General features: G+C 37.0%; 1 protein-coding gene across 6 annotated transcripts; it reads right to left on the bottom strand.

Annotated features, from left to right (window-relative positions):
* Positions 1-523: 523 nt before the first annotated feature.
* Positions 524-11,259, bottom strand: tfap2a (transcription factor AP-2 alpha). 6 transcript variants are annotated; one of them, XM_082183625.1, is made up of 8 exons: positions 9,388-9,453; positions 7,758-7,784; positions 6,830-7,249; positions 5,742-5,793; positions 4,138-4,366; positions 3,444-3,562; positions 1,917-2,058; positions 524-1,234 (listed from the first exon to the last, which is right to left on the bottom strand). In XM_082183625.1, exons 1-8 carry the CDS (start codon positions 9,436-9,438, stop codon positions 946-948), a joined length of 1,329 nt encoding a protein of 442 aa, XP_082039751.1. In that variant the 5' UTR covers positions 9,439-9,453; the 3' UTR covers positions 524-945. The 6 variants fall into 6 exon arrangements, with proteins under 6 accessions (XP_082039751.1, XP_082039747.1, XP_082039749.1 ...); XM_082183621.1 differs by lacking the exons at positions 7,758-7,784; positions 9,388-9,453 and adding an exon at positions 11,115-11,259; XM_082183623.1 differs by lacking the exon at positions 7,758-7,784 and having other exon boundaries at positions 9,388-9,525.
* Between the last annotated feature and the right edge of the window lie 3,533 nt (positions 11,260-14,792).

Genomic DNA, 14,792 nt, shown 5'->3' on the forward strand with positions numbered 1-14,792 from the left:
TGTGGTGCTTTGAGGGAAGAACAAGAGGTGATTGGCACAACACATAAAAAGCTCGGATAAAAACAAGAAGATAGAAACACAAAACTAGCATCGGGGTCTCTGCAATTACCTTTTTCGATCTAAAACTGAATGGCATAAGGATAATATATAGAGAAATGGATGTTTATTTCTTTTCGATTTGTTCACTTGCTTCAATGTCGCCTCAACATGCTACAAGAGGGCTGAATTGAAATATCCCAGAGAAGAATACCCCAAACTTCTGTTTTCTAAGAACCATAAAACCACATGAAGAACTAAGCGAATATTTAAACCCACTAAAACAGGAGGCACCAGATAAATAAAAAAGAAGTTTGAACAGACGTACCATATTTACAATTCCCATTAAATTACACATAAATAAATATATACATACTTGAACACAGATTCCCTCATATAACCGTGAATCGTGTTAAATTTAAAGTTCAAGTTGGTCGCTTGGTCGAGTGAAAAGTCAGTTCTTGAAGTCATGGCATGGAGCTGTAGATTTTTTTTTTTTTTTTAAGTTTATTATTCACAATACTGATAGAAAATCTTCCTCTTTCAGCTTCTTGTTGTCACATGGCTACAATCGTAAATGGGGATACTGAGGGAAATTCGCTGAATTTCAGTCCGTTGAACTCATAAAGTGAGTTTTATGAAAAGTCCTGCTGTTGCAGATCTGTACTCCTCTCATTGGCACACTGCTTTGTTTTGATTGACAGAAAAGCCTTGTCCGCGAATCCCAAAGTGAACAGTTTTTTTTTATTTATTTTTTTTATTATTTTTTTATTATTATTACTATTTAAAAAATCAAAAATATTTCAAAATGTCAAGATCGGGAGATGGTCCGTTCAATTTTTCATCTTGATTTCTAGTGTGTTTGTTATGTATTTTGTCATATATCAATTGGGATGTGGTGGTTGGACATCACTTTCTGTGCTTCTCGTCTTTGTCACCTGCTTTTGACCCCGTCTCATTGTGGCTGTTGGGATTGTTGTTCAGGTACATTTTGTCCATGGCTTTAATGGCCTCCGTCAGATAGTTCTGCAGCGCCGTGAGGGCCGCGCACATGGCCGGAGTCCCGAATCCGTGAGAAATAAGACTGAAGTGGGTCAAACAGCTCTGAATCCCGGGCTCGAGAATGGGCTGCGGACGTGAATTCCCCAAGGGCGAGCGGTCTTGGGAGAGCAGGTCCGTGAACTCTTTGCAGATTTGTCTAGAAGGAGACACAATGTAGGATGCGTGTCAGGATGAAGCTAATTACAGCTGAAGGTGAAGTCAGAAATGTATTAGTAAGACTATGTGCTCCTTATGTGTCCCTTAATCAATGGCATACGTATTCCTCCTGACAGCAGCTCGTTGGGCAGAGTGGAATCAGAGCGATGGACAGTTTGAAAAGAGTGTCGCATATACGTGAGTAATATGTCAACCGGATACGTGAGAATTGGATTTTTAGGCTCCATGCCTCTAAAGATGAGCGTCGCCTTTGTTGATTTAAAAAAAAAATATATATTCATCGTTATTTGTATGTATATATATATATATATATATATATTATATATATATATATATATATATATATATATATATATATAGTTTGACTTTTGTTTTATTTTTCCATTTGTAAAAAAATCTATAAAACAATGTAAGGATGTAGCCTACAGGTTGCGAATATATAGTGCAAATATTTGTGTATTTTACGAAATCACTCGGCCTCAAAAAGAAGACATTGAATCCAGTCCTATTTATTAATATCTAGCCTACACAGATATTAGCAGCTCTGGGCTATCCAGCAGAAATAAAACTCCAACAAATACATCACGACAATTAACGCAAAGAGGCGCAATCCTAAACAGATAACTGCGCTTTGACATCTGAATAGTGAGAATAGCACTTACTTCGATGCCAATAACATGTTTTTTCTTTGGACTTGTTCATTTGGGTCTGAATGCTGTCGGTTCACGTATTCAGCTACCGCCTTGGCTGGAAACTCAGTCTCACATACATAACCGAAATCTCTGGCCAGATGCACAGCTTCACCTAGAAGAAAACGAGAGTCAGTATTTATGTTACTGCAGTAAAATGTAGATTAATGAACATCTTTCATAATTGTCATCTAATTAACGTTCTCGGCCAATGAGCAGGACATCGCTCTCTATCAATTCTGACATCATTAAAGCATCCTTATTTTCCATTACCTAGAAATTTGAATTTAGTCAAATACATGCGTCAGCATGCACATTCCTTCTGAGATTAACAGAACATTAGATAATAACTCCAAAATATACTAGGCTATGTCATTGATTCGTGACCTTTTTGTCAATAGCCTATTAGAAGGATGTTTTATAGCCTATACGAAATAATTTTCAAAAGGCTAAAAGTAAACCTCCTTATAGCCTACTTTAGTCATGTAAAATAGGTTACTCCGACTAGGTCTGTGTGTTTGGTTTGATTTTTTTTTTCTCAAGTCTTTGGTTTAATTTCCTGAAACAGTTGGAATTTTACTGCGAGCCTTCCTGTCATAAGCCTAGAATCCGGAAGAACGCATGCGCCAATTAGCATCAAAGCTCAACTCTACTAAACTGCTTTCCATAAAATGGAGCAGATCATAAACAATAACAGCTCTTCAGAAAGCCAATGTCCTCCGACTAAATCAGCGTCTGCTTGCGTGTCCACCACCCCCACCCCTCACCCTTATCTCGCAGGAATCATACATTTCTTCAGGCTCATTACCATACAAGACTAAATTTCAATGAAGCACGATGAATATTACATTCAGTCTTCAGCGGCAATGATTAACAGGAACCAATGAACCGTCTCCAGCTTTCACCTTTAAAACCCATGGCATACCAAATATCACTGCACGGAATAATCACCTCCAACTTTGCAAGCAAAATGGATTTATTCAACAGCAATGGCATCTTCGCAGTGCAACATAATTAACTCATTTATATTTTATAATAGGCTTTCAACCTACAGGTCAACTGCATCAAGCCGACAAGGATAAAATCCACACATAATAATAATAATAATAATAATAATAATAAATAAATAATAATAATAAAAATAATTTTCGGCTGTATGCCTTATATCCAGCAACTGCACAAAATAAAGTGTCATAAAACAACACTGCTAACATAACACAAAATAGGCCCCAAAGACACTCGAATCCACACCATGCTCAAATGTAAAGACAAGTGGTCCTGTTGAAAGGGAGAGAGAGAGAGATTCCTGTAATCCCAAAAAAAAAAAAAAAAAAAGGTATTTCCGAATAATATCTCCTGATTCCGTTCTCCATTCTTATATCCTTCATCATTGTTGCTTGCAAGACAAACTCTCTATTTCACGGATGAATGAAAATGCTGATTTGGAATGAAAGCTGCATTAAGCACCTGCTTTATTAAAAATATTATCAGGAAACTTACCTTCCACCAGTGACGTCAGGAGGGTAACGTTGGCAGCTTTGCGTCTCCCTGCTGGTAGATTTAATCCGATTTTATCTAGTTTTTCTCTTAAAGATCTTCCGCCATTTTTAGATTTGGCCCTTTGAAATAAATGACAAAAAATAAATAGGCTATATATATATATTTCTCTTTCCTATGCTACAAATTTTATATAATTATATACACAGTTATATTTACGTATCAATTCAATTATAATTTATAATATTATTATGCTATTTAAGACTGGAGCGCGCGTGAACTTCAATAATTATAATAACAATAGCCTAATAATAATAGCCTGAGCAATCATGTTTCAAGAGCCCTAATAACAGCTCTTTGAGTAACTTTTTATGCTAAAAGCAAGACCTCTTTTAAACACTTTGTTTTAGGGGCCTGCGATTGAATGTTTCAAAATTACAAATCTTTTCAAATTAAGAACAGTCTGTCATATGTTACAAGCCCACTGTAATCACGTGAGATTTAATTGCCACACTAAGGAAGTGTCCATTAAATTGTCTTGCATTAAAGACATGACTGCATGAGCTCATTGTAATTGGGTAGGCCACAATAGTTTGCCTATGTTGGGGTATGACTTCAAATGGCTACCATATCTGTGAGTTTGGCGACGGAAAGCGCTTGATAATAATTACTGATATGCAATGGACGTCCAGCTCACCTCCTCAAGACCCCGCCGAGCAGGGAAGCGTTCAGGCACTCAGGCGGAGAAAGGCGTCTCTGCACCTCCGCTACTGTGACTTTGTACTTTGACGTTGAGCTGAGAAGAGACAGACGACCCGGAACCGAACAGAACACTTCGTTTGGGTTTACCACACCTCCAAAAAGCCCGTCCTTATTTATCGGTATGGCAGATACATTGCTGTTGTTCTTGGATATGGAAACAGGACCTTGACAAAAAAAAAAAAAAAAAAAAAAGAACATGATTAGGCCCCCCATTCGAAACTACAGCATCACCCAAATGGAAAAAGATGAATTACTATGCAGCAGGCAGCCTTTGAGTAAGATTAGACATATGCGTTTATATGCACATCATCTCGCACGCCCATGTGGAATCAAAGGCAGTATGGTCTTATCAGAGAGGAAGGAAAATAGATACCACAGCAATAGCTTTTCATTCAGCTCATGAATGTAACTGCTGGAATATGCCCCAAGTAATAAAGTGGCCCAGCCATCAAAATATTTCATATTATATCACAATAGTGACTCCACACCAAGCTCGGTGAAAATGACAGTTCAACATGCATGGCATTTCTTCAAATTGTTCACTGTTCACTGGGGGAATACGGCATTATCCACGCCAATGTTGATCAACTTAAATCTATTGTTCCTATAACATATTTCATTATTATTAGGATATTTAAATAATAATAATAATAATCCAATACCGATACAATACAATACTTCCGACAAATAAAAATGTGAATTATTTCTCTTAATTCCAAATTAGTTTTAAGCGTTAAACAGTCCCTAACAACGCCACACAGCGCCATGGACTGATACCCACAAATCCAAATAGGCTGCTCAGACTCACACACGAGCGCTTACAAATAAGTGTTCCGGCCTAAATCCTGCTTCAGCGCCCGTTGTTACTTTATGTGCTAGCCGGAAACAAAAGCACAGGCACTTTTGGATAGATCAGTAGTGACATTAATAGCTCAGGGGAGACTAATAGAGACAAGAGGAGTTAAACGAACTCGTGAGATCGCAATTATTACGTGTATGTGCGATGAGTATTTTTGTGGATTTATGCATGGTGCATCAAATTTAACATGTCAAAGCTTTCACATTGTTAAAGCGAAGAAAATCATATCACTGTAACGAAAACAACTCGATCCAACACTCATTCTCCTGCAGCCCACATTGACCAAACTGCGATGATCCAAACGAAACAAAGAGGGACGTAATTGCAAAAATGACTAAAGTGAAAATTATACAGCCGGCCATTGTTAAATCTGTTTAAAGAAAGGCGTTTCATAAACGAAGCCTCTACACTCGTTTCTCGCGTCATCTTTGAATGAGACATTTAGCAAATTTCATTAGAGGCTACCGTTTTAAATGTGACTAAAGTAAGCCAAGCACCGTCATAACAGAGACAATAGTGTCCGCTGTGGAACACTTTGTTAAAATGGTTTGTGCCTTATCGCCAGGCTATCTCAGGGCCTACAAATTAACCCGATCCGTCTCCCAGCAAGCACGGGTAGTCTTTACGAGCGGAGAGCTGCTAGTTGAACCACGTACGGTATTAGAGAGGAAATTGCTTACCTTTCTTGATTACAGTTTGGTCTGGGATGTGAATTCCTTGATCATCAACATGCTGCAAAGATCAAAAAGCATATTAATAATGATCGAACGTTTGAAAACATCGTAGGCTACTTTATTTATTTTTTATTTATTTTTTTATTTTTTTATTTTTTTTTGCAAACGAAATTAAATGCAGCCCAAAGAGAAAAATTGCACAAACGCTTTACATAGTAATTTCATCACTATAAACTGCATCTTTAAAGAAAGTAGGCCTATAGATCTTTGACCTATAGTCTGTACGGTCAGCATGCGCCACTTGAAATAATAAAAGTTTAAACGATGCTGTGTTATATCATAAAATATAATAATAGCAAATATATTTACTTCAATTTTATCTACCAAGAAAATGAACAAGAAAACATGCAGTTGCGGTGGAAGAGGGGATTTTGTCTAGGCTCGATTCGTGAGATCTCTTCAGCAGGCACACTGCAATCAAATTACTTATGAAAAGGAGGGCAGCCAAGAATCACGTCCAAAAATGACAGACAATATTAATCAAAAAGCTCAGCACACCGCTCACTTTGTGTTGCTGGGATGAACAACAGTGAAGAGAAGAAATCCAGTAAATAATTAATGAAAAATGGGATTGTCTTTTGTCATAAATTGTCTTTATATTATTTTTTAATTACTCGCGGTGTCGTTCAAAAAAATACAATTTTACATAAAAATGTCATTTATTTTCTAAATTGTTTCCTCACACAACATGGCATGTTCATCATAGGCTTTAAAAAAATTATATATATATATATATATATATATATATCGAACGTAAATCACCATTATACCTGCAAATACAGCCTAAAAATATTACATTCAAACACCATTAAAAAAAAAAAAAAAAAACTTTTCTTTTACCAAGTTACTGTGACAAAAACCGTTGTGTTACACATTACCATCATATTTTCAATAAAACAGCTACTTTCATAAGAACAACTTAAATGTGACCCAGTATTAGACTTCTCGATATTATTCTAATAGCACCATGCAGCAGCAAATCTGTATAATAGAGGTTGCAAGTTATATTATAAGATTTCAGCTTTTCTCCTCACCTGAACGTCTTCTAAAGAGTGAGGTATTCCATGGATAGGGATTGAATCCGTGAGTCCAGTATCAAGGCCGTGACCCGAGGGAAGTAGCACTTCTCTGCGGTACTCTCGGCACAGCTGATGCGGTAACCCGCGGTGTTGGTGGAGCAGGCTGCTCTCCTGACTCTGCCGCTGGCCGGGCCAGCCCGGGTGCTGTGGCTGCGGCTGGGCGTGCAGAGAGTTGATGGAGTACGGGTCGTTAACATGAGAGTAAGGATCCTGAGACTGCGGGTAGATTGGCTGGTAGGGTGGCGGAAAGTATGGCGGCTGGAAGTCTGAGTTGGGCGTGTGAGAGAGCGGAGGAGCGCTGGTGTACGGAGACTGGCCCACGCTTCCCAGCTGGGGTAACCGGGCTGTGCCATTACTGGTCCCGTCATGGCGATCCTTAGGAGAGAGAGAACGATACAGTTCTATTTTAGTGCTGTTTTATATTTTTTCATTTTCTTTCTATTTTTCTTTTTCTTTATTTTTAAGGAGAAAAAAAATAACCAGAAGTGATTTGTAATCGCATTTAGGAAGTAATTTGTTATTTCAACAGAAAACTGATTCGGTCAAGAACAACAATAACAAATACAACAACACTATATTATAATTATAATTACACCCCCACGACTATCATAATGCATGTTATTCTACATTAAAATGTACATCAATAATTTGTTATTCATTTAGCAATTAAAAATCCGACTGAGATGCAAAGAAAAATAACCAGAGCTCACATCAAGTATAAAGTCTTTGTAATAGCATTTGATGCTACCAAGAACAGCTTGCATGATGGAACAGACAAAACGATAGGATTTAAAAAAAAAAAAAAAAAAAAAAAAAAAAAAAAACAATCGGAGAGTAAATGTTGAGCGCAGTCTTCAGATCTTTACTCCCGACAGTCACTCACCATCGCGGAAAAACTGTGCACTAACATCTGCGAAGATTCTCGAGGACTTCAAAAGGCAAGAATTTCAGAAGGACAAAACGAAAATGAACGTGCAAATTAAATCAAGCCAATAATAATTGTAGAGCGAGGTGGCGGTGGCCGGCGTTCAAATAAAGCAATAATCCATCACAATCTGGGTAAATTCCCAATGTTCTTCATCTGCTCTTTAGATGCAATGCTTTTTCTCTAAAGTTTCTTAGATCCCCTTGGCGTCTCCCGGCTCTGTCAGTGAGCTGTACCCTCGCTTGAGCTCATGTTAGCACAGATCTGCCTCTTCCCTGCACTCCTAATAGTAGATATTCATGACTATTAATATTACACGAATACCTAATAAGAGAAGAATGGTCGGAAATCGAGCGTGAAGCGAGGAAGCAACTCAAGGCAGACTGCACTAAATGACGTCCATTGAATGAGGAATCAGTATATCTAATCAGAGATGAGGAGAGAGAGAGTGAGTGGGAGAGAGAGGGAGAGAGAGACAAAAAGAGGGACATTCTCCTGCGTCTGACGAATCAGAGAGAGGGGGGAACATTTTAAAAGGTTCGAGGGCAAGCAAAAGTGAAAGAAAGACAGAACGAGGGGGAAGAACACAAGGAAGGAAACAATGTGCACCTCTGATTCTGGTGAAAATCCAGCGAACGCAGAGTGCATCTGGCCTGGCACATTTTTACTGTTCACTGGATGCTCGTCTACCTCATTATTTTTCACATTAGTCCTCATATGCTCGTTCTCCATGGCCCACTAGAATCCCTCACCAGGATTTTAACCACGGCCGAGACACATCAACACACGCCGATGCAGCTTAACTCACCGCGAGAGCATTTATATTCAACAAACTTTACGCGTGTCTACTCATACACATTTTCATATCATGCGCGATTATTATGAAACCGAATGTAATTATTATAGGCTACAATCAACTCGATTCTACGCGCTGAAAGAAACTAATAAGGACGCGCGGAGTGCAGAGGTTCTTTCCTGATCATGGCGTGTGTGATTCTCCAGAAACGAGCGAAAACACGTTTTACTGGCTTCGCCACTCCAAAAACTACTCCCATATATTACTGCATCCACCACAAACACATCGAGCTAAATAAAGGGGGGAAACATAAAATAAACTTAAATAAAATAAAATACAAATAAAAACAATTTGACAAACACATTTATTTTAAAACTAATTTAACCACTGCAACCTTTTTTTTTAAATGTTTAATTTATTATTTTTACCAAACCTGTGTTTGGTACGTATGTTTGTAAGTCTTTTTTTTTTCATATACACACATTTCGATAGAATGATCAATTTTAATGATCCATTTTTGTTCTATGGAAATTCTACTGGCAATGAATGGGTGATATGTTTATTAGTATTATTATTGTTGTTTTATTACTATGTTGGAAAAAAAATCACATGTGTTCTGGATCATGCAGTACCCCATTGCAGTATTTTATTAAGTGTTAAATAAAATGGAACATACAGCAAGCCAGTTTAAAAAAATGAAATTAAAACTAACTGCGTGAAAAGTTAAACCGTTCAGAATTTTGGTAAATATCATGCAACATTTTGTATTAAAATCCTGGATAAGCCGCTTACCTCGCAGTCTTCATATTTAATATTATCAGTTAATTTCCAAAGCATTTTCATTGGTTGTGGATAGAGTGAATTGCGTCTTCGCTTGAGTTTGACACAGTGCACAAGGCTCGAGCTGCGCGCTCAGATCTCCCTCTAATGGTGAAAGAGAGAGACTCGAGCGCTACTGTAATAACCCTCATTAGCATATCAAGAGACCAAAGCCAATGAATATACACAGGTAGAACCTGCAAAGAGAATTCAGTAAGAATACCTCGAGTTTCATGTGTATTTCAAAAGGGAGCAGTAAATGCAAGGGTTGATATCACTGGTGAAGGAGGACTTCACCTTTGCATTTGTATTAATCTTCCAATTGAATTTATTCAGAGTGGAATTAATAGGCCAAGAATAACCTGAACCAAGAAAAAAAAAATCTGTTTTTATCATAGACCAGATTCTTTGCCTATACACGCATTTTTCAAAAAGTTGTAAGCGTCTGAATCTACAACCCAAGAGCAGCCAGTAAAATATATATATTAAACAATGCTAAACTACTGCAGCATGCACGTGCTTCAGTGGGCAAACACTGCTTCCAGTCTGACTATTGTAAACTGTTGTTTTAGTCCTATAGTGAGCCCGGGCCTGTAAAATACTCTCAACACTGTTATGCAAAGAAAAGGTCGATTCTTCAGTAGGTATACACCTATTTAGAACGTGTAACGGCGCAATTTGATAAATGTAAATAATTAACACAACAACATGGCTTGTTAAATGTGAATGAGGTCAGGAGACAGGTCGCCGACTCTAAGGCGTTGTCTCTCCCTTATCTCCATTACCATTTTTGGTGGGGTGAGTCCAGTTGTCATTAATGAGAGGCCGAAAGAAACTAAGACACAATGACGATTAAGACAGGGAGAGAAACGCGCAATAGAAATGGATGGGTGTGCTGCTTTGTTGTTCGCTGCTTATTGATTAGGGGTCCGCATCACTGAAACCAATCGCACAAAAGAAAAGCAAAACTAGTCTTCATTCTTTAACACTATTTGGCAATCTTCACTGTACGAAAATTGTCAATTCACAATAGCCTATTTGTGTCTAAATAAACCTAGTCTGTCAGTTATTTATGGCGCTGTATTCACAAATTAAATTACCGAATCACAATTATTTTTTGATTTTCACTTTTGTTTGTGTCTTCTTTTTTTTAGCCTACATTTTTGTCATAATGGACCACATCGACTTAAGGGTCGTGTGTGACACAAAAGAAAAAAAGTGGAGGGAAAGTTTATAAAGAAAATAATAAAGCCTACATTCATTCTTTCCCGTTTATGTTAGCCTAGGAAATGCTGCACAGAATGAAATTGCAATATCTGAAATCAGTTAATAAAATTAAAACATTTAGGCTACACCAGGCAAAATAAAATAACTATCCAGTACATAGCAACCAATCTGGCCTATCTAACAAGTTACCTTAGGAGTTCCTCATTTTAGAGAACTGTGATCATAAGACTATTTCACCGTTGTTTCGCCATTGCCTTCACTCTCGCGGTTTCAAATGAAAACCTATCTGCGTGTTCTATCTATAGCATAAGCATTTGTGTAGCATTTTATTTACAATGGTTAATGACCAATAGGCCTACTGACTGAAAACTTGTTGAAAAAGCTGCTGTGGCGAAGACTTAATTCTAACTTATATGGAAAAGTAAAAGCGAGCACCGCATCACCCTCATAGCCTTAAAAGGAAGAGATCTTACCTGCCAGTCTCCCATTTTGCCCATTAATGACATTCTTGTGTCTTCTCTCTGAATGTGGTACATCACACCGTGTTATCTCATTGGGTCTTGTGTCCTTAAGCAAAATTCCACTTTACCTGAACAAAATCTACTCACCTGGCAATAAAAACAGAGGACCACCTCACGGCGCATGCGCTCTGCTACGGGCACGTGTAAGGTAACGACACCTGGAAAAGGTAAAAGCAATGTTGAGATTCCTGCTGCACATTAACAAGGAAGAGTGTGACTTTTTCACCTGCTGTTTTAAGTGACACATTTTAAAACTAAATCTTGCTCAGGCAGCATGCATAAAATATAGGCTAGGCCTACCAGTATGTTTTCAGATTGTATGCTATTAGATAGCCTATTTACAATAGCCTTAATGCGCCATTCGTTATACCTAAAAGAAATAGTGTTTTATCCTTTAAATTGAATTGAATATATGTTCACTATATATATATATAGTTTATTTGACCGTACAAAAAATTACTGAGCGAAATGTCAGCTAATAAAACAAATAGCCTATATCACCCATAGCACAAATATGACATTCAGGGAGGGACGAATTTTAGGTTGTATTTTTTTATGTTTTTCAAACATAGAGCTTCTCGGTTGTAAGTGTCTGTGTGAATGAATGAACCAAAATCTTAAAAAAAATAATAACTGCGCATCTCGGAGAGTGACTAATGCCAGATGAGAAATGGGTGCTGTATAGCCTAAATGATGGCACCCCCTGTCGCTTTAGATAGGACTTTATAATGCTTTATTTTAACACCAGAAAGACATCTATTAGTATAAGGATTATTATAGCACTAATTACTTAAATAAAGTGAAAGAAAAAGGGAAAAAAAAGTGGACGCGGTCAAGTAATTTCAACTACACCTTAAAGCACAAATGAATAATGTGCACAAATGCATGTAGCCATACCCCAGTCTGATAATGAAGGTCAGAGGTGTCATTCTGACCTGTTTAAAAGATCAAACTTTTTTTCAATAATAATTTTATGAGACACTTTATAATGAGGATTTTTTAAAAACTAGATCTAGTAAGATCAGAATAGAAATAGGCAATTAAAAAACAAACAAGTAGGCCCTAGCCTATTTAGGAAAACAGTAGCCTATAGTAAAAAAAAAAAAAAAAAAAAAAAACAGTGGCCTTATTGCCACTATTATATAGCCAATCTAAACATCAACTTTATCTAAATAACTAAATGTCTTTCAAATAAGCTCCAAAAATGCGGCTCCGTCAAAAAATAAATTAAATTAAATTAAAATAAAACCCTGCTCCAAGTAGCTTTTCGTTTACATCCAAGACATCAGTTAGTTATTTATTAATATCAATATTTACAAAACTACTGTATATTTCATTATAATCAAACCAGTTCATCGTTTTGTGCCCAGCGTGAAATATGAGAGTAATTTTCTAGACTAGACAATATTGTCAAGTAGCCTAAATGTTCTCCCTCTAATTCATCTGATGTTATCTGGCGCCCTCTATTGGAGAACAGTCTGCAGAAGTCAGATCTTTCCCAAGTTCCACGTATCCACCTGTCCATCTCATCGACCAGTTAAAATCCATTACCCTTAATGACTCATTTGACCTTCTCTTTTATGACTCCATGAGAGCCTAAAAAAAAGTTCTAATTTGCCATAAATGACACGCCTGCCCTGATACCTATTTATGAGCATAGGCTACTTTAAATAAATATTGAAATCACAACTTTTAAATAAATAAACAAAATAAAATAAAACATACAATTGTTCCAATTACTAATTTTTATTGTCACTACCAACGTTATTAAATATGACTACTAAATATGTTTCTAATTTTGTCATCTGGCGCCATCTAACGATGGTATTTAAAACTACAACAAAATTACTATTTGCTTCAATAGATTGCATATAGGCTACATAACCCTTGTATTCGTCTATTAGGCCAGATAATTAAACTGGAAGAAAGAACTGGCTGAAAAAAAAATTGTAATGGTTTATGTCTACATACTATACCTTAGTTTTAAGGAGCCTTGTTGAATACTTATTTTAATCTATTTAAAATAAAAAAAAATACACAAATACACAACAGGCAATTTCTTTTTTTTTTTCTTTTTTTTTTTTTTTTCTGATTTAGTTTTAATGCCATGCCACAACTGATCTGCAAAATATTTTCCATTAAAGTAAGCCATATCCTTGCAACTATTAATTTTACATTTTCTTTCCCAAATCATTTTTCGGTTACACTTTATTTCAATGGTCAACTTGACATTCTAATAAGTAGCCTAACTTTGCAACTAGGCTACATGTCACTTAATTCTTGGAGTATTAGTAGACTGTAGTAGACTGTTAAGTTATGGTTAGATGATAGGGTTCTGGTTAGTAGTATATGCTGACATGTTACAAAGTTACTTATAGTCAGTAGAATGTCAGTTGGGGAGCATCATAATAAAGTGTTAGCAGATATTATGCAAACAGTCTACTAATACTCTATTGAGAGTTAGTTGACATATTGCAAAGTTACTTATAGTAATAGAATGTCTAAAGTGGACCATCAAAATAAAGTGTTTTCTGTAACATAACCAAAGACAAGACAACAGACCCCTAGATGCTCTGTAGAGGAGCAAAAACACAAAATGGAGCATGTGTTATAAGTAACTCCAGAATCTGATCTGATGCTGTTCCTGGGAGAGGAGGTGTTTGTTAAGTGGGATTGATGTTGGGTGACTAAAGGAAAAGAACTTGGCAGGTGTGTGGGAAAGATCAGATTTCCTGGAGTCTTTGGACTTTTTCCAGATTGTTTCACCATGGCAACAAAAATGTCCTAACTCTGCTCTGCTATCTAGACCACAAGGAACAGGAACACTGACATATTGTTGAATAAATATATTCCTAATTTGTTTATTTGCCTTTAATATTATTCTCTCAGTTGGTGAAAAACATTGCAATAATTATTAAATTATAGGTTAAAATAGGGGATGGTGGTTTGAGTCCTGACTGAGCCAGGAGACCTTTCTGTGATATTGCATGTTCTCCCCGTGTCTGTGTGGGTTTCCTCTGGGTGCTCCAGTTGCTCCCCACAATCCAAAAACATGCAGCAAAGGTGAATTGGGGATGTGATGAAGGCACAAATAAAGTTTTTAGACACACACACACACACACACACACACACACACACGCACGCACGCACGCACGCACGCACGCACGCACACACACGCATGCACGCACGCACGCACGCACACACACACACACACACACACATTGTTTATGGCAAAGAATAAACTTTGCAAACAGGTCAGGAAATCTCAACCAGTAAGACACATAAGATCATACTTAAGATTACAGAGACAATTGATTGATATCATATGTACAGTATGTTCTTATAACCCCTAGAGGGATAGTTTAGGGGTTATATAGTTACTCATTATAGATAGTTACTCATCGCTTCACTTCAGAAGGCCTTTATTAACCCCCCAGAGCCGTGTGGGGTTTGTTTATGATGAATATATGTACTTTTATGATGGATAGATGCACTTTTATAACTTCAAAACAGAAATGGCTATTCACTGCCATTATAAAGCTTGGAAGAGCCAGGACATTTTTTTTATATAACCCCTATTGTCTTCATCTGAAAAAAGAATGTCATATACACCTAGGATGACTTGAGGGT

This window comes from Leuciscus leuciscus (assembly GCF_965113295.1).
Source record: "Leuciscus leuciscus genome assembly, chromosome: 11".
In the NCBI taxonomy this organism is placed as follows: domain Eukaryota; kingdom Metazoa; phylum Chordata; class Actinopteri; order Cypriniformes; family Leuciscidae; genus Leuciscus; species Leuciscus leuciscus.